The 25,333-nt window shown below is 41.8% G+C and overlaps 2 protein-coding genes across 2 annotated transcripts in view; one reads left to right on the plus strand and one right to left on the minus strand.

Moving 5' to 3' along the window:
* The window catches only part of LOC133016102 (zinc finger MYM-type protein 4-like), a 34,492-nt gene extending 15,551 nt beyond the window's left edge, over positions 1-18,941 (minus strand). Inside the window, exons 1-21 of the mRNA XM_061083420.1 lie at positions 18,556-18,941; positions 18,319-18,460; positions 18,140-18,212; positions 16,303-16,897; positions 15,146-15,204; positions 14,817-14,938; positions 12,732-12,942; positions 12,401-12,604; positions 12,020-12,170; positions 9,328-9,443; positions 8,877-9,239; positions 6,352-6,393; positions 5,662-6,256; positions 5,196-5,248; positions 4,962-5,111; positions 4,729-4,792; positions 3,947-4,143; positions 3,607-3,731; positions 1,234-1,456; positions 894-1,106; positions 601-751 (exon numbers count right to left, since the gene is read on the minus strand). Of these exons, the coding sequence (XP_060939403.1) occupies positions 601-751; positions 894-1,106; positions 1,234-1,456; positions 3,607-3,731; positions 3,947-4,143; positions 4,729-4,792; positions 4,962-5,111; positions 5,196-5,248; positions 5,662-6,256; positions 6,352-6,393; positions 8,877-9,239; positions 9,328-9,443; positions 12,020-12,170; positions 12,401-12,604; positions 12,732-12,942; positions 14,817-14,938; positions 15,146-15,204; positions 16,303-16,897; positions 18,140-18,212; positions 18,319-18,460; positions 18,556-18,655 (3,949 nt within the window). The 5' untranslated portion in view covers positions 18,656-18,941. The remainder of the gene's footprint in view (positions 1-600; positions 752-893; positions 1,107-1,233; positions 1,457-3,606; positions 3,732-3,946; positions 4,144-4,728; positions 4,793-4,961; positions 5,112-5,195; positions 5,249-5,661; positions 6,257-6,351; positions 6,394-8,876; positions 9,240-9,327; positions 9,444-12,019; positions 12,171-12,400; positions 12,605-12,731; positions 12,943-14,816; positions 14,939-15,145; positions 15,205-16,302; positions 16,898-18,139; positions 18,213-18,318; positions 18,461-18,555) is intronic.
* Positions 18,942-20,782: 1,841 nt separating this feature from the next.
* adprs (ADP-ribosylserine hydrolase) lies at positions 20,783-24,710 on the plus strand. The gene is made up of 6 exons (XM_061083429.1): positions 20,783-21,087; positions 21,948-22,044; positions 22,168-22,375; positions 23,464-23,651; positions 23,769-23,869; positions 24,038-24,710. Exons 1-6 carry the CDS (start codon positions 20,898-20,900, stop codon positions 24,427-24,429), a joined length of 1,176 nt encoding a protein of 391 aa, XP_060939412.1. The 5' UTR covers positions 20,783-20,897; the 3' UTR covers positions 24,430-24,710.
* Positions 24,711-25,333: the final 623 nt, after the last annotated feature.

Below are 25,333 nucleotides of genomic sequence, written 5' to 3' on the forward strand. Positions count from 1 at the left end.
AAATATTGTGAGAAAAAGATATGAAAACCTCCTGTAAGTCTAATCTGCTGTGTCTCTCCGCTGTGGCAGACTCCCTGTTTGATAAGGGCACAGTAGTGAGACACCTGGTCGACTGGATTTTCCCTTACGAGTGATATGCTTGCAAAAAACTGCACTTTGAGGAGACAGTATAAATCTGGCCAATTGCTGAGTTCCCTCAAGGAAAGAACCGCTTCTGTGTTGCACCCTGTGTCTTTACAAATACTGTGGATTTAGGATGAGGGGGGGCTTCTTCTCGACATGATCCAGAGAACCTGGTGACATGTCCGGCAGAACCCCAGAGACTCTCTGTAAGTATTGTTCTTATACAATAAACGTATTACTGTGAAACTTTTGAACATGGAACTTGTCTAAATTATTAACCTTTCCCATTTGAACCTCGAATGTACGAACACGCTGTCTGGTCCGGATGGGACCGGACTCAACAGGTGGGACGTATTGGTTGCTTATTTTCAAAGCCAGCACTTGCTTGCTTTCCAGGATTACCAACCCTAGCTTTAACGAATGCATATCCCACCCAAACTGGCATGTGAGTGTGTGTCCCTGCTTTGTGTGTCCTACCGCTGAGCATATGTCGGGGTGGTCGGCTCTGTTCCACACAAAGAGGTGAACAGTAAAGTTGAACTTTGCCCTTTTGGTCTCGTTCCATGATGGTGGCGGACACTACCGCCATCTTGTGACAGTAGACACAGTCCACTGTTTTTCTGCAGGTCTTCACAAAAACAATTACAGGTTTAGGGGTTTACATTCTGTACATTTGTAACATCAATATCTTTATGCTAAATCTCCATAATCATGCCGTAAATACTGAAACATCCTAATTTCAATAGAAATATGTTTTTACAGACACATACCTGTTTGTAAGTGCCAATGCAAGTAGGACTACAGAAGTTGAGCTGAGATCTTTCAACCGTGAGAGTCTGACAGGAGCCTGAGTTGCTATTACAGTAAAGTCCGCAGCCTTCACAGCAGTTCATGGCTAAGTGACGCATCTTGCGCCATGTTACAAAACAAGCATCACCACAGAGTCTGTGCAGACGACCTTGATGGGTGACCTCATGCTCAATCTGCAGCAGATGACCCCAGGCAAACATAAGGACAAGAGAGAGAAGAAGATGAGGAAGAAAACCTGATTTAGCTCATTAGGCACACTGACAAAATCTATTCTGACAGTAAAAGTTACAAGCCTCTCACCTTATTGGTAACTTTGCAGACACTGCAGAAGGGTCTTTCAGGCTGTTGCTCCACTGGTTTCTCAGGCAGCTTCTCTGGCTTCTTCTCCAGTCGTTTCTCAAGAGGCTTCTCATTAGTTTTCTTCTTGTGTCTAAAGACAGACAGACAGAACTGGCCACAGAAGTTCATGTACGTGTTATTGTCTGCTGGAATTGTGATCATGTCCCTGGGCTGAATGATCTCCCTGCAAAGAGAAAAGCACAGGGAATAAATACAGGGGATGAAAAGATACAGGGTGAACACTACAGGAGAGATTACCATCAATGTCACCAAGGTTGAAGGATGTGCTATCGGTCAGAGAAGAACGCATGAAATATCTGTGCAGATCCGGATCATGGGGCGGATCAAGGGAATTTTTTTTTCACCATCTTTAACATTGTGAGATGGGACATTTTTCTGCATTTTTGTTGAAATACATGTAGATTTCACATAAATCAAACAGTACAATAATTATTGTGTCCATTATGGGTTAATTATTGTGTACGTATAATTAAGTGTCAAAGTTGATCTTTAAATGAAATCTCACACATGACTTTTAAAGAGCCTTATTTTATAAAACAAAAACACAACCCATGAACATAGATCTTATTGTTTATACAAAAAACCTTTAAACATATGTTGAGATCCTAATATGCAATTCACTGAATTTATTTATTTTCTATTTTGCTACAATAAATTTAAATGGTCGTGAGATTTTATTAAATATATAATCAACAATTAAACAAATCTCCAAAACGTCCTGCTGCCTTGAAGCATCCTTCATAATTCCATGTAAAGTAGCTGTAAAACAAACACTTGATGTATTTGTCTACCTAACTTTGTAGTCTACAGCAATACATCTCTCTTTAAACAAACAGTTTTGCTTGTTATTGTCTGCCAAGAGATAGGCAGCCCTGTGGTGCAAGAGAAAAGGGGGCAATATGAATATTTGTATTGTATTGTATTGGGGGGGGGTTGTTGAGTCTTATACTGCACTTTGTTTAATATGCACACCTAACTTTTTTATTTTGATAAGGGGTTAAATAGATACTTTGATATCTTTTTGAGTTGCACTGCTGACTTAACTTATAAGCCCTCTTTTTATTTATTTTTATCACGTTGGAGTTGCTAGTTTAAACCTACAGTTTTGCACTTTAATATTTGAGCCTTTGTTTACATTTTGTTTTGTGCTGCATTATATGGTGACATACAGTTTGTTGTTATCAAAATAAAATTAACTGAATTGAAATGGTCAATTTGATTTTTTGGGAGGAAAATTAATCGTTTAGATTAATCGATAAAATAGTCGTCAGATTAATCGATAGAAAAATAGTCGTTAGTGGCAGCCCTACTTAATATTAAAAAAAATTCAAGTTTGCTGTGAACATAGCAGTCAGGCCTCTTATTTCAGAAACAATGAACCGTAACAGTTTGGTTACCAATAAAAGATAAGCGTATTACTTCTTTGCTTTCAGCCAGCTACTCAAACAGACAAGCAACAAAATAACAAACAAACAAAATACACAGGCAAGTGTCGGCCTACTTTGAAATAAATTAAACACAGAACTTTGTAGGGCTATTTGAGTCCTCCTCATATTTGTGGAAAATGTATGAAATAGGAAGTACCCTATTTTTAAATAAATAAAACCAAATAGCTGCAGCCTAATCGTGTAACGGACTAGGTTTATGTTTATGTTCGGTTTTGACTTATGTTCAGTAAAACACTGTGTTGAAGGAGCGTTCTGATGTCTGAGGATCAGTGAAGGCGACGTATGTTCAGTAAAACACTGTGTTGAAGGAGCGTTCTGTTGTCCGAGGGTCAGTGAAGGCGTCTGGGTGGGACATGTGACTGTTTGGACCAATAGGATGGTTGCTTGGGGATCGGGGCCATGTCTGTGATCGGGGCTCAATGAGGAAGTGAAGTGTTGTTGATGTGCGCGAGTGACGGATTTTTTATTTTTTTTTTAAATAAAAAAACCATGCGACGCTTAGCCTGGCGGGGGGGGGGGGGAGTAAGGCCTGGCGGCCCCCCAGGCCTATACAGCACTGGGGGAAACCCTGCTCGTTACTTTGCAGTCTATGGTGTAGAACTCAAAACACTTCCACACGCAGCTTCTATGATGTTCTGGACGGCTTTGCTTGCTAGATTCTTCAATTTTCATTACAACACCACGTAACATTACTAGCTTACTTTACTGACAGGTCAAGAGGCTACCAGACGGTCTGATGTGCTTCCAGACTGTGTATTTTGAATCTGAATGGGTCGATACCGATCAAATACAAACTTTTACTCCCATGTTTGAATAAATGTTGGAATTTTTTCTAAATAGTGCCAGCCTTAAAACAAACATGTACCTGTTGCACTGGAAACACATTCGGTTCTTGGGGGTTGGAGGCAAATGTCCAGTCAGACATACTGTGGAGCAGAAGAGCTGCGTCGAACCTTTTCTTTGGAATGCTGTTTGGCCTTTTAGCAGAACCTGTAAAAACATTTGCAAACCCATGAAAAATACAACAAACAAATTTAACATTCTTGTCATTAATATACTCTAGCTGACCAATATACAGATCAGCTGTTGTATTTCCCAGTCAATGTCATGACATTTTTGACATTAATAATGGATTTGTTCCATATTAAAACATGTATGTGCCACATTCTTACATTTTGGACAAAGCAGCACAGTTACAAAGGTACCTTAGAGCAGCCACTGCAGCGAACACTACCAGGAACAGCAGGCTGAGGTGGGCGTTGGGGCACTGCTGCCAAAGCTGGTATCGGACCTGGGATTGAAATTGTTGGTCTCACAGGAAGCTGAGACATAGCTTGTAGGACTGCACCTCTACTTGGGATAAAAATGGTTGCTGGGGGTGGGGCAGGGATTGCCGCTGGCACTTGGGTAAGAGGAGAAAGGTTGGTAAAGAAAAGCTTCATGTTTCATTGCAACTGCTACATTAAGTCATGGACTGGTGAAGTAACATTTGTGAGATGAAAGGTGCGTTTCATCCCAGTGACACAATGGCCTTGTTCAGATCTGGTATTAACATCCATCCTAAGAGCTCTGATCACAAGTGGACAGCTCCAAGGTCAGGTCAGATCTGCTCTATATGCAACTGAACATGCATGTCAGTTCAAAGTATGGGCTCGTATGAGAGGAAGAAAAATAAGTTTGATTCATAGTGAAACTTTAGCTGGTCAGAGACATCAACTGAGTAGTCTGACTTTCATATGTGGCCCCAGACGCAATTGCGTTCACATGGTGAAAAGAATGTGGCCTTGTGCGTCCCTCCACTTCTGTGTAGTCTGAGAGATCTCAAGAAACATTTGCTTAGAGCTGTCCAGTTGTAAACAGATCACTCGGGACAGAACGTTACCAGGTCGGAACATGGTCAATATAACCACTGCAAAACAACAGCTGTAGTTTTACATAAGAGCAAAAAAATGTACAGTGAAAAAAGCTAAATAACGTATCAACTCACCAGTAGGAGACACAAAGGTGTTTGCTCCTCCTACAGAGTAGACAGAACTGATTCTCAGCTCTTCCTGAAATTATTAAACATAAGAAATCAGATTTTCTTTATGTGGTTCAAGGTACCTTCCTTCTCATGTTCAAAAGACAAAAACAACTGATTTAACGTGTCTTATTTTTCATTCACTATCAGCGAAGGTAAACAGCAGATGCACACTTTAAACATCCTTTTGTCACACGTACCTCCTGATGCTCCAGCTCCTCTTTGATTTGCCTGATGGAGCTCTGAGGCAGTAAAGCAGCGTCATAGCCTTCATCAATAGGCTCATCTTTAATATTGATCGTCGGAGACATCGGGGGATTGCTGTCCTCCACCGGAGCTGCTTCTGACCTCTGAAATATCAAGAATAGTCATGATGAATGACTTAAGATTTATTTTTAAATTACTTAAAATGACTTATTTCGCCAAATCCCCACCTCTCCCTGCTGACTGTCTTCTGTCTCCTCTCCCTCGTTCAGGGGACCACCATCTGACAGGGAGGGAAAAACATAATTAGGTAAAAGAAAACAGTTACACCTACATTTCACAACTCAACTTCCAGTCTTCAACCTACCGCAACTCCCAAGAAATAATGAATGATGAACACTTGTGAACAACTGCATTGCATTAAATTACAGAAAACACTTTTTTCCAAAAATGTATGCAGCTTTTCTTAGAATAAGTCTACTATTCTCAGGTGACACAACTCTTCATCTCAATTCAGAGATCGAAAAACTAATTCAATAAGTGTCGTATAAGAAGTTGGTTCTGTAGAGTTTAGTTTTGCCTTGAGTCGTCCATGATCATGTCCTTGTGAAAAGTTCTCACAGGCTAAATTCAACTATCAGCAATAAATTTATTGAACTTGTCCTTTAAAACCGTCTACCTTGTGGGATCACTTACCTCGGCTGTTGTCAGGTGTGTTTTCCTGGGAGGAGTGGGAAGTGTTGGCAGACTCTGTGCTCTCATCCTTCTCTTTCTCTCCTCCTTTGGGCTCGTTAGTAAAGGGATCGCCTCGACTTGAATTGTTCCCCTTGTCCGCTTTGCTTTTTTTTCTGTTGGCCTTATCCACATCGACGTCCTCCAAAGAGCCCATTGGCAGGGCAAAGTGCCAATCTTCATCCTCTTCTTCTGGCTCATACAGAGGAAGGCCATCCATTGCATCATCAAATGCTGCCCCTCCACTTCCTCCTCCGCCTTTCCCTCCTCCTCCTTCATTGGTTTTCAACGTAAATGCGGACGGTTGACCAGAGGGAGGGGAGGAAATGCGAGGAAAGGGGGATTCTACCACCCCCTCGTCCATCTTTTCTTCTGGTCTACTCCCATTGCTATCCTCTTCTTCAACCGGTTGCTGCTCTTCTTGTCCTGATGTTTCATCTACTGCCTTTGTTTCCTCCTGACCTCCACTCTTAGAAGAAGTGGCAGAGCCCTGAGAGGATTCAGCGAAGTCTCCCAGCCCCATCACTTCATCAAACACTCTGGACAGGTGCTCCTCGTGCTGTAAGGGAGAGAGAGGCTTGTAAAACAAGGTCTTTCAAGGAGCCCACTCATGTCAGCTTTCTTTACTCGTCAACAATTGCTTACCGAACTTACCAAACCAGTTTCATTCTCAATAGATCTTTTTCCACAGAATATCTATCAAGAATGACAAAAAAGTTCATAACTGTAAAACTTGTACAAGTTGATATCACCTAAAGTACACTTTTTAAAGAAAACATTTACAAAACTTTAAATCAATTTCAAAATATACAGAGAGAACTACCGTGATTTGCTAACATAAATGATCACAAATGACAAAAGGTCTCAGACTTATGGACTGCACTTGTTATTGGATGTAGGAGGTAATGCCTGATCACCCATGGCTACATACCAAGTCACTCTTCAGTGGTTTGGATTTACATTTATACCAGTTGGAATCCAGTTTGAGTTGTGTGTTACCAGATAAAAAACATTGTTTGTTAAATATTCAATGTTTGCACAGTAAGTACATGAGGCACAAGGTTGGTCCCAGTCTCATTGGTTAGTCTCATTGGCAGAGATATTGATACTGTATGTCACAACTCAACTTTATTTCTTTTGAAAGTTTATAGTAAAGGGCACTGAAAGGATCCATACCTCCATCAAGGCTCAACAGTCCCCTTATGAAGCCAAATTGCACAAGCGCATTAATATCAATCTCTTTTTTCCCCATCAGGATCCATTAATTATTCTCAGAGAAATAAAAAAATGTTGAAACTTTCTCACTAACTTTGCACACAGGGAGGGTCATTTGTACAAATTGTGTGTTCACTAAAGTTACACACTAAAGTACGTGTGTTATAGTGCAATGTCAGCAGTTAAATTCATAACTTTATATTTACCCTTACATAGAGTGGCACATTATACGTCAGGGATGGCTGCATATGTCTTAGATGTGTCACCCTCATAAATGTTATAACTTTTCTTTGACTGCTGAAAATTCATCTGACCAGCAGGTGCCCCTACTGTACACAACCTGCCTGCAGCAACAAACCCACTTCACACATTGGTCTATAAGGGCAACTTTCCCCATCACCGTGGCACAATAACATAACAGAATAATAACACCAAACACAACAATCAGCCAATGCCTTGTCTTTATTGACAAGAAAAAAACATATCTTTAACTCTTTAGGTGTTTATAATTTCAAGCTTTTATCTAAATGTTTGGGTTGTCGTGAAAAACACAAGTCATACCTTCAATGAATACAAGTTCTTCATGTTTGACGAAACTAAAACATGAATCCTGGTGTTGTCAATATCTGGCTATTAACGATAATAATGGCTACAGGCCGCATGTAGTCCATTCAGTTGAATGGAGGAGGACTGACACAAATCCATTAACATTTGGGTAATCTCTAGCATTTTGGTAAATTCATAATTTAATGCAAACCAAACAACCAACTCAGATCATGTAATAGTTGGCGGAGACTGCAAATAAACATCACGTTTAAATGATTCGTGTGAAGACATTCAACTTCAATACAATCTCCACTTTGTATTGTTCGCAGCAGCCCTGCGTGATGCAGCTGCTGAGGAACCGGGAGTCAGCTGCAGCACAAAGTTGCAGCACCAGTTTCATTCACACTCCTGTGATCCAAATGGCCTGAGTCATACTGGGCTGAATATGCTCTTTTGCTCATGATCCATTGAACAGGCTCTTGAATGGAGCTCGGCGGAAGCGGCGTGCATCAGAGCCGAGAAGCAGCGAGCTACAGGGTTTTAAGCTAGCTGGCTGACGTTAGCATAAATATGCACATCTCGACCGGAAGCTAGCACACAGCCACAGCGCGTCGTGCAGTCAAATCGGCTCAAACATCATCTTGTTGCCCGGGAATCGCTGTGATTATACTCGATGTGTGTGTTTCTTACCTTTAACCGTTTAAGTCTAAATTCCTCGGAATCCGCCATGTTTTAATTACGATGCAGACGCTGCCCGCGCTCCCACCCACCTCCACGGAGGGTTCTGGGTTTTGTATGCGAGAAGCTAGCATCAACAACACTGCTGCCCCAAGGAGAAACGAGCTAGACGAACAGTGGTAAGTTAACTGTGTGAAGGTGTAGAAGTGTGTTTCGGGTGAACTTTCAAAACAAGTTCACATGGAAAACCCAGAGAGGAAGAAGTGGAAGCGTTACCGTGTTCCGTGCTGCTCCTGACTGACGGCAGCGCCACTGACTGCAGCCTGCCCTACTAACAGGATGTGTGTGGAGCACGCGCTGTCTGCTGTATTCAGTGAACACACTGTGTGCAACGTGCAGGACCGCGACACGCACACTTTATTATAGAAGACAAACGCGCTTTCTATTGTTGCCCTGCGATTAAGTCATATCATCACATCCTCCGCATTATTTTACCAGTTGCTTGGCTGCTTTTAAAAGATAATATAACAGCGCAGAGAAAATTTAATAATGGTTTAAAGTCACAAAAAACAAGTGAAGATAAAAGTAGTATAGAGTTCATTAAAATGTAAAATAAAAAGTGAATACTGAGTCAATCCATAACCAGTTTTTCTTAGAAATAAGAGTAGAAAATGATGAAAAACTGAAAATAAGTTACTCGACTAACTAATACTTAGCTGAAGTGGCAGTGTGCTCCTTACTTGGTGACTGAATACCGTTGCCTTGTTGCTGAAGTGTTTGCTGCACTGATGGCAGGTCAGTCTGGAGGTGTCAATGTGTCCATCTTCTGTTGTTTTGGAGGACTGATCAGGGGGCACTCTGGTCAGTGCTTGCCCTGGAACAGAGGGGGAGGACGTGGCCATGTAGGGAGGCACGACTGGGGGCACTGAGGTATGACTGGGATGATGGCCTGGGTAGGGGACTGAAGATGGGTAGTCCTGAGGAATGGGAGGAACTGAGCTGGCCCCAGCGGAGGGCCCTAGTGTGACTCCATCTCTGCTGGAGGGGTCCCTGAGAGAGAAGGTTCCATTGGTCAGGTCTGGCTGAGAGGGGTGCCCAGTTTTCTAAAGAGACATGGAGGAAAAATAACAACAATGTCAAATTGTGATGGAGACCAGGTTTAAATAAGGCTATTGCTACTGGTGCCTTTACCCTGTAAATGGAAACACAGTCAGAGGAGCAGAAGTTACAAATGGTGCCGTCCACCATGGCCAGATGATACTGAGGAACAGCTGTCACCTTGCATTGACTGCATGGAAATGGAGTACCTGTGGTAAAATAAAATACAAAATTTGATTAGCTGTTAAATGTTGATAGTATGTGAGCATTTGTTTTGAAAACAATTTTTTCAAGTCTGAAAAGGTAGGTTGGTAATTTGTTTCTGAAAACTTTAAATTGCAATTGTTCAAAATCCTCTTTGCTTCTAAATAGTAGGGTTGGTAATGAATAATCGATGATCGATTATTCGTCATTAAGAATTCATTCCAATAAAAATCCAAGCCTCATGAATAATCGTTCTAGTCCCGCGCATTATGAGAATGCGAATCACCGTTCACGGTGGACTCCGACGCCGTCTTCTCACGCGGGTGTGGCATCATGCCTAAGCAAATAATCGATTAATTGTTCAATAACGTTATTAATAGTTGAACATGAAAACTCCTGTAAAGTCCCATCCCTACTAAATAGCCACCAATAAATTTGTTCTTGCAATAATAAGTTAGCTTCAAGCAGCTGTCAGGCTGTAAAGGCTCCAGTATGCTTCTCCGAGTCCGTGGCGCGCAGCTAGAGCTAGACGAAAAACAGCAGTAAGTTAACTGTGTGACGGTGTAGAAGTGTGTTTCGTGCGCTCTTTTTGATTTATGCTTCTCGGACAACTTTAAGTCGAGAAAACAATTAACCGCCAAACAGTAGGTTGCGTAACGGAAGACAAGCTCAGAGAAGCCTACCCCATTTGTACGTAGAATAAGTCCATGTTTGTTTATTTACTTTCTCAATGCTTTCGTCACACACAGTGAACGATGGGAACTAACAGAACTAAATAAAGTGGCACCCAGCGGGTCAAAATGCTGATGTTATCGTTTCTTAGCGCAGCGGTTCCCCGGTCTTGTTTCCGAACTGCGTTGCTAATTCCACAGCTTGAAACTACACAGAGGCAGCTAGCTTCCCCCCGGCTTCCGCACACAGTCAGCAGGGACTCCCGATACTAACTACTACCCAGTGTTTGCTTCTAACCTGACGGTGTTTGAGAAACAGTGTCATGATAGCGGTGGAATTAATGTCGTGACAGCAGGTTTTTGCGCTGCTACCACCGCAGTTAGCATGGTGGCTAGCCCGCTAGCGCCGTTATGACAGGGCATTATAACCGTATCTGACCGTACACACATGCCAGTGCTCTCAGTGCTCTACTGTCAGCCCGACAACTCCGCTGGCTTAACACACTTGTCACATTTATCGTAGAATCATAGTTGTGTTTGGGTTTATTGTGATACAGGGAATAAACAGGAAGTTTGAGGTCCGGAAATTATGTCTTTCTGAAATGCTGTTGTTAGCGGACCAATCACAGCCAAGGGCTGTCCCTAGGCTCTCCGAAATAACCACGGATAGTTAGAAAAATCAGAGGTGCACGAAAAGCTCTCCGTGGGTGTTTCTCTGTCCGTTTCAGTCCGTGTCAGTAAAAACGGAGAGGCATAAATTGGCCTTTAAAGGCCAATTTATGCCTCTCCGTTTTTTCTTTTACGGACAGATAAGACCGCCCTATCCGTCGTGAAACGCCCTCTCCGAGGGCTTCGGACAGCTTTTCGTACACGTCTGATTTTTCTAACTATCCGTCTTCATGTTGGAGACCCGACGGACCGCTCTTGGCTGTGATTGGTCCGCGAACGACATCATTTCCGTATGACGTCATTTCCGTATTTCCGGACCTCAAACTTCCTGTTTACTTGTAGCAACAAACACGAACACAACTATGATTCTACGATTAATGTGACGTGTGTGTTAAGCCAGCGGAGTTGTCCGGCTGACGGTGGCTCGTTAGAGCACTGAGGGCATGTGTGCACGGTCACATGCGGTTATAACGAGCTTTCAAAACGGAGCTAGCAGGCTAGGCTAGCGGGCTAGGCTAGCCACCATGCTAACTGCGGTGGTAACAGTGCAAGAACCAGCCGTCACGACTTTAATTCCACTTCTATCATGACACTGTTTATATAATACCGCCAGGTTAGAAGCAAACACTGGATAGTAGTAAGTGTCGGGAGTCCCTGCTGACTGTGTGTGGAAGCTGGGGGGAGCTAGGTCCGTGGAGCTTCTAGCTACATGTAGCCTCAAGCAGATTCAAGCTGTGGAATCAGCAACACAGTTCGGAAACAAGACCGGGGAACCGCTGCGCTAAGAAACGATAACATCAGCATCTTGACCCGCTGGGTGTCACTTTATTTAGTTCTGTTAGTTGCCATGGTTCAGTGTGTGGGAGGCAGGCTAACATGTAAACAGAGACACGTGGACTTCTTCTTCCCAAATGGGGTAGGCTTCTCTGAGCTCGTCTTCCGTTGCGCCACCTATGGGTTTGGCGGTGAATTTTTTCCGACGTAGACTGACGGAGAAGTAAAAATCAAAAAGACTCTTTGCCCTCCGCTGAGACCTCTCCGAGAAACGGACACGTAGTAGTGTATAAGAGCCTTAAAAATGGGCGTAGTTTTAACAAGCTGGGAGGGGGTGGGACGTATTGGTTGCTTATTTTCAAAGCCAGCTCTTGCTCGCTTTCCAGGATTACCAACCCTAGGTTTAACAAATGCATATCCTACCCAAACTGGCATGTGAGTGTGTGTCCCTGCTTTGTGTGTCCTACCGCTGAGCATATGTCGGGGTGATCGGCTCAGTCTCACACAAAGAGGTGAACAGTAAAGTTGAACTTTGCCCTTTTGGTCTCGTTGCATGATGGCGGTGGACACTACCGCCATCTTGCGACAGTAGATACAGTCCACTGTCTTTCTGCAGGTCTTCACAAAAACAATTACAGGTTTAGGGGTTTACATTTTGTACATGTGTAACATCAATAGTATATTCTTGATATAGCACATGTGCCATTTTATTTATCTACAATATTATGTGATTTCCTGTTAGCATGGCTAAAAACTTGTGTTTTTTCTTCATACTAAATCTCCATAATCATGCCATAAATAATGAAACATCCTAATTTCAGAAGAAATATGTTTTTACAGACACATACCTGTTTGTAGGTGGCAATGCAAGTAGCACTACAGAAGTTGAGCTGATATCTTTCATCCGTGGGAGTCTGACAGGAGCCATTACATTTAAGTCCGCAGTATTCACAGCAGTTCATGGCTAAGAAACGCATCTTGCGCCATGTTACAAAACAAGCATCCCCACAGAGTCTGTGCACACGACCTTTAAGGGTGACCTCATGCTCAATCTGCAGCAGATGACCCCAGGCAAACATAAGGACAAGGGAGAGAAGATGATGAGGAAGAGATCCTGATTTAGCTCATTAGGCACACTGACCAAATCTATTCTGACAGTAAAGGTTACAAGCCTCTCACCTTACTGGTAACTTTGCAGACACTGCAGAAGGGTTTTTCCCCTGGTTTCACAGGCAGCCTCGCTGGCTTCTTCTCCACTCGTTTGTCAAGAGGCTTCTCATTATTTTTCATCTTGTCTGTAAATTCAGACAGACAGAACTGGCTACAGAAGTTCATGTACATGTTCTCGCCTGCTGGAAGTTTGATCATGTCCTTGGGCTGATTGATCTCCCTGCAAAGAGAAAAGCACAGGGAATGAATACAGTGGATGAAAAGATACAGGGTGAAGGCAGAATTGAGGGTTGGAGCAAACTGGAAAAGAGGAAAAAAGCTATACAATATATTTTATATGACAGATGTTATTACCTAATCCAAGGAAGTTGGGTTTTTGTCTGTGTTAGTTTGTTTGTCTGTAAGCAGGATTACATAAACACTACAGGAGAGATTATCATCAATGTCACCAATGTTGAAGGATGTGCTATTGGTCAGAGAAGAACGCATGAAATATCGGTGCAGATCTGGATCATGGGGCGGATTCAGGATTTTTCCCCTAACTGTCTTTAACATTGTGAGGTGGGACATTTTTATGCATCATTGTTGATATAAGGATAATTGTGCTTGATATAAAAAAAACCTGTCATGTTTAGCAGAATAAGAGATATTTACTGTGAACTCTCACATGACCTATTAAGAGCCTTATTTTATAAACCAAAAACACAACCCATAAACATAGATCTTATTGTTTATACAAAAAACCTTAAATTTAAACATATGTTGAGATCCTGATATGCAATTCACTGAATTTATTTATTTTCTATTTGGCTACAATAAAATGAAATGGTCATGAGATTTTATTAAATATATAATTAACAATTAAACAGATCTCCAAAATGTCCTGCATCCTTGAAACATCCTTCATAATTCCATGTTAAGTAGCTGTAAAACAAACAGTTGATGTATTTGTCTACCTAACTTTATAGCCTACAACAATAAATCACGATTTAAACAAACATAGTTTTACTGTAATTGTTATTGTCTGCCAAGAGATAGGCAGCCCTGTGGTGCAAGAGAAAAAGGGGCAATATGAATATTTGTAAGTGTTAAATTAACAAACTTTTTATAAAATACGGATCCTTTATAAAACCCATACCTAAATGAAAACCTAATTTGACGTTCATACTGATGTCAAGTGGAAACACACAAGGGCTGTCAGTATTCCCAAAAGTCAGGTTTGAACGTATTTGACATGACACAATTCGTTCAAATACATTCAACCCACATGCGCCTGCGGTCTAACATGGGTGAACAGCGACCTTGTCTGTGGTGCCTCCTCAGCTGCTGCTAACAAGTGAGCCTGCAGATTTGTTATAAGGCAGTTGCATGGTACAAAGATGAAAGACAGCATCACCTTTGATCGTTACTTTGCAGTCTATGGTGTAGAACTCAAAACACTTCCACACGCAGCTTCTATCATGTTCTGGACGGCTTTGCGTGCTAGATTCATCAATTTTCATTACAACACAATGTAACAACAATAATTACTATTATTATATCACCATTACTATTATTATATATACTGTTGCTGCCATTATTACCATATATTGCTTTTATATTGGTATAATTACTATCATATATAAATATATATTATGTTATATTATATACTATATATACTGTACTATTCTTATATACTGTCTAACAATACAATTACCATCATATCATCAGTACTATTACCATCATCTTGCCACTGCACCTTATCTACCTATTTTATCTTGTGCTTCTGTTTTTTTATTCTTTCTACCTCAATATTTTTTATTTTATTCTATTGTATTGTATTTTATTGTATTCAAATATACCAGCTGCTATGACAACTTAATTTCCCTTCGGGGATGAATAAAGTACTCTATCTATCTATCTATCTATCTATCTAACAACACTTGCTTACTTTACTGACAGGTCAAGAGGCTACCAGACGGTCTGATGTGCTTCCATACTGTGTATTTTGAATCTGAATGGGTCGATACCGATCAAATACAAACTTTTCCTTGCAGGTTTGATTGAATGTTGGAATTTTTTCTAAAAAGTGACAACCTTAAAACAGACATGTACCTGTTGCACCAGACACACAATCTGTTATGGGTTGGAGGCAAATGTCTAACCAGACATACTGTGGAGCAGAAGAGCTGCGTCGAACCTTTTCTTTGGAATCGTGTTTTGCCTTTCAGCAGAACCTATAGAAACAGTTGCAAAACCCATGAAAAATATAAATTACAAGAAATAGATTACAACAAACAAATTTAACATTCTTGTCATTAATATACTCTAGCTGACCAATATACAGATCAACTGTTGTATTTCCCAGTCAATGTGATGACATTTTTTACATTAATAATGGATTTGTTCAATATTAAAAGATGTATGTGGTGTCACAAAGGTACCTTAGAGCAGCCACTGCAGTGAACACTACCAGGAACAGGAAGCAGGGCAGGGATTACCGCTGGCAATTGGGTAAGAGGAGAAAGGTTGGTAAAGAAAAGCTTCATCTTTCATTGCGACTGCTACATTAAGTCATGGACTGGTGAAGTAGCATTTGTGATGATATAAAATGAATGTCAGTACCCCCCCTAAAATGAAAAGGGGAGTTTGATCCCGGTGACACAATGGCCTTGTTCAGATCTGGTATTACCATCCATCCTAAGAGCTCTGATCACAAGTGGACAGCTCCAAGGTCAGGTCAGATCTGCTCTATCTGCAACTGAACATGCATGTCAGTTCAAAGTATGGGCTCGTATGAGAGGAGGAAAAATAAGTTTGATTCATAGTGAAACTTTAGCTGGTCAGAGACATCAACTGAGTAGGCTGTCATTCATATGTGGCTGCTTTTCTTAGGCTAAGTCTACTATTCTCAGGTGACACCACTCTTGATCTCAATTTAGAGATCGAAAAACTATATATGTAAGAAGTTGGTTCTGTAGAGTTTAGTTTTGCCTTGGAGTCGTCCATGATCGTGTCCTTGTGAAAAGGTAAAAAACAGTGAGGGTAAAAAATTATTGAGGTATATATAATTTTAAGCAAAATAACATTTAATTTAATAAAATCACTGATTATTTATGTACAACCTTTCTCTCTCTCAATAATCCTCATTGCTGCTGATTTAGCCAACTCCTATCATTTGATTTCAAATCAAAATTAAAGGCTATACTCAAGTTTTAAACACGGGTAAACCTGCCAGAAAAAGGCAATTGACTCCTTTCCCAATTGCTAGTAGAGGTGTTTGCCTTTCTGTTTTTTCCCCTGGTGAGTCATGTACGACACCATCAGTACCTTGGAAACCAGGAAGCTCTCTCACATCTGTCTTTCTAATGTTGCATCTTGCGTGATATGAAGGAAAGATTTGCTCTTCAAGGTGTTGCATCCAATCGCATTGGAGACAAAAGCCAGATGTTAGTCGGTGTTTGAGGGTGTTCTGGCCAGTGGAAAAGGGGCTTCAAGACTTCCAATCTCCCCTCACTGCTTTCACAGGTTTAATACAACTATCAGCAATAAATTAATTGAACTTGTCCTTTAAAACCGTCTACCTTGTGGGATCTCTTACCTCGGCTGTTGTCAGGCGTGTTTTCCTGGGAGGAGTGGGAAGTGTTGGCAGACTCTGTGCTCTCATCCTTGTCTTTCTCTCCTCCTTTGGGCTCGTTAGTAAAGGGATCGCCTCGACTTGAATTGTTCCCCTTGTCCGCTTTGCTTTTTTTCCTGTTGGCCTTATCCACATCGACGTCCTCCAAGGAGCCCATTGGCAGGGCAAAGTGCCAATCTTCATCCTCTTCTTCTGGCTCATACAGAGGAAGGCCATCCAGTGCATCATCAAATGCTGCCCCTCCACTTCCTCCTCCGCCTTTCTCTCCTCCTCCTTCATTGGTTCTCAAGGTAAATGCGGAGGGTTGACCAGAGGGAGGGGAGGAAATGCGAGGAAAGGGGGATTCTACCATCCCCTCGTCCATCTTTTCTTCTGGTCTACTCCCATTGCTATCCTCTTCTTCAACCGGTTGCTGCTCCTCTTGTCCTGATGTTTCATCTACTGCCTTTGTTTCCTCCTGACCTCCACTCTTAGAAGAAGTGGCAGAGCCCTGAGAGGATTCAGCGAAGTCTCCCAGCCCCATCACTTCATCAAACACTCTGGACAGGTGCTCCTCGTGCTGTAAGGGAGAGAGAGGCTTGTAAAATAAGGTCTTTCAAGAAGCCCACTCATGTCAGCTTTCTTTACTCGTCAACAATTGATTACCGAACTTACTTCCACATAATATCAAGAATGTCAAAAAAGTTCATAACTGTAAAACTTGTACAAGTTGATATCACCTAAAGTAGGAGGTAATGCCTGATCACCCATGGCTACATAACAAGTCACTCTTCAGTGGTTTTGATTTACATTTGTACCAGTTGGAATCCAGTTGTGTGTAAACAGATGAAAACATTGTTTGTTCAATATTCAATGGTTGCACAGTAAGTACATGAGGCACAAGGTTGGTCCCAGATACAAACCCTAAACTTTATTATTTTTTTGTGCATTGTGGTCCACACCAACCATGATATCAACGAGCACACAAAACGAGCACTAATAGCAGGCGAATTATTTGTGGCTTTTGCTTTGTCTGTGCGCAGGATATAACAGTGTTTCATAATGTCGTACGTGTGGTAAGATCACGGGCGCAGCAGTGTCCAAATGTGTGAAGTATGAATGATAACCCTGAGTTTACGGGGAAATTGTGACACTTTTTCAATGTGGACCACAGCGCATCGATTACCGTGGTGCGATTTCATTCCCATTTATATTTAGTCTGAAGATGATACTGACACAAAAAGGAACTTTATTTTGAATGATGTTTCCTGAAGCGTCCTCAATTGCCTGTATCACCACACCAAATTGTTCGTGAAAATACAACAAAATATAAATAGTTTTATTATTATTATTTATCACTATTATAATTAGCCAGAGTTGTCATAGTTACACAGGGAACTTTATTTACTCCTTTGACTGACACAGCTCCAACAAAGCAAGTGGCCATTTGACAGAAGAGAGGAAATACACAACACGTTGTTCGACAATGAAGACGTTAAGTCAGTTTACCAGATAAGCCACGTCGCACATGTGTCATGTTGACAACACACTCGACACACTTCAGACAGATCATCTGTTGATTTCACACAGATAAACAACACTTGCATTACAGAAACTACGGGAAAACAACACACCCGTTCTCTGATGAGTGTTTGGGTTGTTTTCATTCTCCGATGACTGAACCTGAACATCGAGTCCAGTTCACAGGTTCACAACATAACTAATAGCCTTAGTTTCAGCATTCTGCCAATAGCTAGCTGGTCATTATCACAAGCCACTCAGTATCAGTCTGGCGCTCTCTAGTGTATCATGTGTAGCTTACCTGCCGTGGCTTTTGTACTGTAAAGACGCTTGTTTCATCCACATTGTAAATCATGTGTGGAGGGAATGTGTGCCTGTTAAAGAAGAGAGGCAAAGAGAAAAACCTTATCAGAATCAAAACCAAATCTTACAGGTAAAGCCTCCTTAAAACATTTGCAACTAAAGAATGAATTCTGTCACCTGTCCATCACTACAGCCAGATTTTCAAAGAACTCCCCCACTGTGGTTTTATTGAAGGCTGTAGCTCTTCCCAGGGATGTTGCCTCCGGAGTTTGGACAGAGAGATGGCGACGTGCTAGGAAGCTGCCGAACCACTCTACTCCTAAAGAGTAGAGGATTCATTATTATAAGATTTAGCTTTGTGGCAAGATCAGTTAACCTACAGAATCATGTGATCTCTTGCACACCCTAGCTTACCTGCACATTGAATTTTCTGTCCAACTGGCAGGGACAGTGATATTGTTTTTCTCTGCGTATTCAAACGCCAGTTCACGGCACCTAACTGGAGCAAGGCCATGGAACTGGTCAGCTAGTTGTTTCAAGTGTGTGGCAAGCTCCTCCTCCATCTCATCTGTGAATATTCTCTTTGCCTCAGCTACTGCACCCCAGGCTACTGATTTTACTTCCCCTTTCTCTTTTTTCTGTATGAATCTTTTGAGGGTTGTCTTGTCAATATTTCTATCAATTCCAGCTTCTCTAAAGGACTTCTTTCCTTGCATGACCTCAGCGGCTGCACTCTCCATCTCTGCGAGGGGTGTTTGGCCCCAGGTTGTCTTCCTGGTGTAGTTTCTTGGCATGATGGCTTTTCTACAATGTTTATGACCTTAAAAATAAAACATATGTAATGTAATATTACACTTAAATATGTGTAAGACTAAACTTAACTTGTGCTTCATGGTGGGGTAGAGTGAGACAGTGAAAATGATGAATCTGCGACCATCAATATCTGGAATAAAGTAAACATATCGCCAGTTGCCATGGTCGCCAGTTAAACTGGAGCACCTGAAGCTAGCACACATTCACAGCTCGTCGTGCAGTGAAATCGGCTCAAACATCATCTTGTTGCTGAGATTATACTCGATGTGTGTGTTTCTTACCTTTAACCGTTTAAGTCTAAATTCCTCGGAATCCGCCATGTTTTAATTACGATGCAGACCCACCTCCACGGAGGGTTCTGGGTTTTGTATGCGAGAAGCTAGCATCAACAACACTGCTGCCCCACGGAGAAACGAGCTAGACGAACAACAGCGGTAAGTTCACTGTGTGAAGGTGTAGAAGTGTGTTTCGGGTGAACTTTCAAAACAAGTTCACATGGAAAACCCAGAGAGGAAGAAGTGGAAGCGTTACCGTGTTCCGCGCTGCTCCTGACTGACGGCAGCCTGCCCCCCCAGCTACAGGATGTGTGTGGAGCACGCTGTCTGCTTAGCTGCTTTCAAAAGATAATACAATAGCGCACAGGGAATTCAATAATAGCTTAAAGTCACACACAAAAAAAGTGAAGATAAAAATAGTATAGAGTTCATTATAATTTAAAATTAAAATATAAAGTGAATACCGAGTACATTCAGAACCAGCTTCTCTTAGAAGTAAGAGTAGAACATTTTAAAAATTGAAATTAAGTTACTCGACTAACTAATACTTAGCTGAAGTGGCAGTAGGTAGTAATGATAAAAGGAGTAATATGATATATTGCGCATGGTAATAAACATATGATTAAGAAAACTCAGTAATATTACTCATGAATAGTAGTACTACACATGAAAAACGAGTAATAGTAGTGTAATTGTGTAAAACCAAAAACATTTATTTACTATATAAATGTAAGTGTTTTTTTTTTCCCTTATTCAAATTATTCTATTAGTCTTTGCAGAAATGTATTTGTTTCATTTCGTCATGGCAGTCTGTTGCTATTCAAGGGAATATTTATACAAAGAACATTGTGTATTGCTAATTGTTAGAGATAGATAGATAGATAGATAGATTGATGATTTATTGATTGGACTTTAATTGTAACCTGAAACAAAAGCAAAGATATTGTTCATAAAGGTGTGTGTCCATGGAATAATGCTGAAGTAGCCGCGGAGCACTAAGACGGATCAAGATAATAGCCAATTTCAAACATGTAGATTTAGATCGGGCACTGTACTTTAATGATTCATTTATGAATGTAACATCGTATGGTTTTTATTAGAAATTAACAGTTAATAGTTTCTCCTCGCTGAGATCTGAGCTCCTGTCCAGTATATGGCACTGTTGACGAATGTGCGGCTGTACCGTACAACCGAGAGTATCTGCGCACACAACATGTCGAACAGCGGAAACAATGAGTTCTGTAGGAATGAAAAACCCAGTAAACAGCAGATGAACCATCAGACTGAACACACAACACGTCTGCTGAGTTCAGCTCACAACTTCAACGACTGGAGGCTGAAAATGACATGCTCCCCCAGAAATGTTGGTCTCATTTATTATGTCACTTTCGGTATTCAGCGAATTTCAATGCATAGAAATAAACAAAGTAGAACAGACTGCAGCCTGCCTCCTAATGACAGACCAATCTATGTGTGTGTACATCTAGGTGGATTAACCCCAAACCCTTCCTGGGGTCAAACGAGCACCGGGACGTTTTCAGGAAGCAGCAGGAAGGGGCCGATCGAGCGACATCTGTTGTTGTTGTCACCTGCCCGTCTGACAGTCACGTCCGGGGACCAGCTCGCTGTCTTCTCGGTGAGGGTTGAGGTCTCTTCGCCGGCGGGTGAATGGCGACGACTGCGGTGAGAGCGGCCGCAGCAGCCGGGGGCCCTGCGTCTTTGTCCCGGTTCCGAGGTGCGCTGGTGGCGGCGGTGCTCGGGGACTGTGTCGGCGGTGAGTTCGAAGGAGCGGAGGAGGTTCCCATGGAGAGCGTGCTGCAGCACCTGCACGGCCTGGACGACGAGACCAAAGGGGAAGGTCAGTGAAAGCAGTGATGTTTCCTACCAGTCTGCAGGAGATGGAGCCCCAGAATGCAAGGCGGCATCGATAACCGTGCAATAGATGATCGTCCCCTGACTCCAGGCCCACTGCACATGCACCCATGTGAAGAGAAGAACTGCGGAACGTATCTACTGTTGCAACTCTCACCATCACAGTTGCAAGCGGTTTTACAAAATAGGAAACAGTTAAAAGTAATTTGAAGATCACACAGCAATAGAGCACAGATAGAGACATACACAAAGATAAGATAACAGTACAAACATTATGAAATGATTAAAATAACTTCAAGATCACAACTAGGAGAAAGCACATGTAAGAGAGATTTAAGAGGAAGAGGAATTTGCTGGATGGATCTCCTCAGGAAAGTTCCAGAGTGGGAACCCTGGCAGGGATAGCCTGGTTTCCTCTGGTCCTGAGCCAGGACTGCAGACGAGTTATGCATGTTTAAAACAACAGCACGACTCTGAATACTTCCCAAGCCTGCTATTATTCAGATCCATGATTTTAACCTGTGGCAACAGTCTGGGTCATCAAATCACTCTTAATTTAAAACATAACATATCATCATTGGGAAATAGACATCAAAAATGTTTTTTTTAATTGGATTTTTTAAGGACTGGTAATGTATACATTACATTGTAACCTTTAGTAAATGATACCTTGAATTTTCCATGTTTCCGGATACCCATTCCGGTCGTGATCAAGAATGTGCTTCACCAAGATGGGACCTTATCAACTCCCAACAAGCACCTGAGATATATACGAGGCAGTTCCTACAAGTTGAGTCGTCCACCACTTGTCAAGAAGTGTGTGTGTTTTGTGTGTGTGTGTTTTAGGTATTCTTGAGTACAGTGATGACACGGCCATGGCACGTTGTGTGGTCCAGTCTCTACTCACCCGAGCAGGCTTCGATGAGCAGGACATGGCTCGCAGGTACTCAAACACACATTGTTATTAGTATCTACTATGTTATTACTTTGAGGAAGGCTCCTGAGGTAATATCAGGACTGTGCTCACAAAGAAACCAACTAAACCTCAGGTATCACCCCCCTCCAGGTTTGCTAAGGAGTACAGTGCATCCCCTGGCCGCGGTTATGGTTCCGGAGTGATCCAGGTGCTGAAGAAGCTGTCCTCTCCACAACTCAGTGACGTGTATCAGCCGGCCAGGGACCAGTTTAATGGGCGGGGCTCCTTTGGGAATGGAGGTGCCATGAGGGCGGCTCCCTTCGCTCTGGCGTTTCCTGACCTGGCTGACGTTAAAAGGGTGAGCACAGGGTGCCTTTGTGTACTTAAAGTTATCTTATGATTATGAATGAATTATTAATAATACAGAAAGACGCTTTTAAACAGGTGTAGGGCTGCACGACATTAGGAAAACATGCGATATGCTATAACGTTGTAGAATGACCATATGACTTGCAATAAATGCTTAAGTATACATTGTTAAAGTCTTTCTGCTTTGGGTTCTCTGCTATCATAGAACCCATAAAGTGAGTAGCCTATGCAGACACTCAGAGAGAGAGAGCGGGAGAGCGAGAGAGCGCAAGCAGCAGAGTTGTGCGTGGCTACTTGAATATGTTATGTGAATGCATGACACACGGAACAGCATTAATCTTAGTTCAAGCAGTCTTTTGTGATATGTATATCGTGCATGTTGATATCTCGATGTTATATTTATGATATATTGTGCTAGCCCTAGTCTGGCGCTAAATTATTTAGAACTGTAGTTAAGTTTAGCTTCAGTGTTATCAGTTCTTTTCTCTGTACAGGAGAAAGTTACAAAATAGATATTGTGAGTAACATTTCTATATAAAAGTTATTACACTATGTTTCTGATGCAGTTTCGCTTTAGATTGAGAACAACCAACTCTGTCTAAAATCTTTACTCGCAACACTATATATACCAACACAGAAGTTGTGATATATAGCAAGGTTAGTTAACCACAGGGTTATATTGTGATTCTTCTGTGGTCAGAACAACTAAAACATCCAAGTTCATAATGTATTTATTACTATTATCAGTCCTGCATAAAACAAAGCATTTAGATGTAAACCACATGTTTTCTTATACATTTTATTTTAAAATTGTCTTCAAATGGATGCAACCTGATAGGGGAATGGTTAAGGCACGTCACATTTGAGCATACATACCCTCAAACAGCAGGTCTATAGTGTGACTCCTTGTTAGTGGAAAATCACTCCATGTCAATCCTGTCCTCATTCCCTTTCTCTCTACCGTCACTACCTGATAAAAGGTTAAAGACCAAAGTCTTGTATTAAAAATAATCCTCCTTATTATGTATCATTGACAGATTGGTCTGATTTCTCTTTCTTTTTTTCTTTCCTCTCCAGTTTGCCCGTCGCGGCGCCATGCTGACCCACTCCTGCTCTCTGGGTTATAACGGAGCAGTGCTGCAGGCGTTGGCTGTGCACCTCTCCCTGCAGGGGGCGCTAGACTTACCTCAGCAGTTCATCAGCAGGCTAATCAAAGAGATGGAGGAAGTTGAGGAAGATGAGGCAGCACGCAATGATGCCAGAATGTGAGTATCATGTACTTAAAGTCTCTTTGCTTTAGCACAGATCTGATTCAGTCATGTCTCATGGGTCAAAACTCAGCATCCATCAGTTCAACGGTTTTCTGTTGTGCGTCTGTGCAGCCTAAAGGAAGCAGAGATGCCGTTCAGTGACCGCCTCCACAGAATCCGAGACCTGATGGACAGGAGCAAGGTCAGCATAGAGGAGGTCATCTCTGAACTGGGTCAGTATCTGTTTGAGTATATTTCTTTTCATCTAGCTTTTCACCCATCCTATCTTAATCACGTTTCTCATATTCCTCCATAACCTGTGATTTAGGTTCATAATGGATTAGAGCACTAACAATGTGTATTTCAAGTCTTTCCAATCTATGACTCGTCTTTCCTTCCAGGTAATGGTATTGCGGCGCTCCACTCAGTCCCTACCGCCATCTTCTGTGTCCTCCACTGCCTCCAGCCCCGCAAATGCCTTCCAGAGAACTACAGCGGCCTTCAGAGGACGATAGCATACAGCCTGGCCCTGGGAGGGGACACAGACACCATAGCCTGCATGGCAGGGGCCATCGCCGGGGCCCACTACGGCATTGAGGCCGTGCCACAGTCCTGGATGAGGTGCTGTGAGGGAGCCCAGGATGCAGACATTAACGCAGAGCGGCTTCACATGCTGTACCACCAGTCGCCACAGGGCGGCGGGAGTGGGACAGGGGGCCAGAGCCATGAATTCCAACGTGAAAACAAGTCAAACACTTCTAACGGTACAGAGAAGAAAAGTGAAGCAGAGTAATGCTTCAATTTTTTTTTTTTTTTTTTTTTTTTTAACAAAAGGACTCACACACAGACACACATTAAAATATACACAAGAGACAAAAACATTTTTCAGTGTTAGACTTTTTTGGTGTGCATATGCATACACAATACATTCTACACAATCGTACCTGCTCCTTCCTGTTTTGTGATGAACAATCTTTTGTTATGTGAAAGTTGCACTATGAATTGGCCATGTCTTGTTTTATCCTTATGGTGGATAACAACTATTTAATAAACTTTTTTTTAAAATTCACACAATCTGTATGGGTGCGTACTTTGAATTTAACTTGTTTCAGAAAAGTCTCTAACAAAGAGATCTTATCTTGTACCCCAGTTCTAACCCACAGTGGATGAAGACATTTACAAAAAATCCCTGCACATGAACTGAGTCTTGCACAAAACTGAAAACAGCCTGAAATGAGCTGCGAGAAGTAGAATTAAAAAGTACCTGCAGCCATGCTAGCAGCTGTGTGAGGCTGTACTTAACACAGCAGTGATGTAAGCTAAATGCTAATCTTAGTTGTTGCAGCCTTACTCTCCTTTGCAGAAGAATGCTGATTTTTTTTTAAGACAAACCAAATTAAAGCCTACACCCCATGAAACCCCATTTACACACTCATAGATACAGTATCTGTCCCTTAAATATGCCGGATTTTCTTTTATGTTGGATTCTGTCTTGGCCCATGTCACATTTTAATACCAAATTTCTTCCAAAAAATACCAAAAAAATCTGTTCAGTAGATTTTGCAAAATCCTGCTGTTAAAGTACAAAACAAACGAAACCGAGAACCAAATGGACATGAACGGCAACATAACCTCATGGTGTAGGTAAAAACATAAATTATCTTCTGTTCAAGAACACACTCTGCATGCCACCTTGC

The sequence above is a fragment of the Limanda limanda genome, chromosome 12, assembly GCF_963576545.1.
Source record: "Limanda limanda chromosome 12, fLimLim1.1, whole genome shotgun sequence".
Taxonomy (NCBI): Eukaryota; Metazoa; Chordata; class Actinopteri; order Pleuronectiformes; family Pleuronectidae; genus Limanda; species Limanda limanda.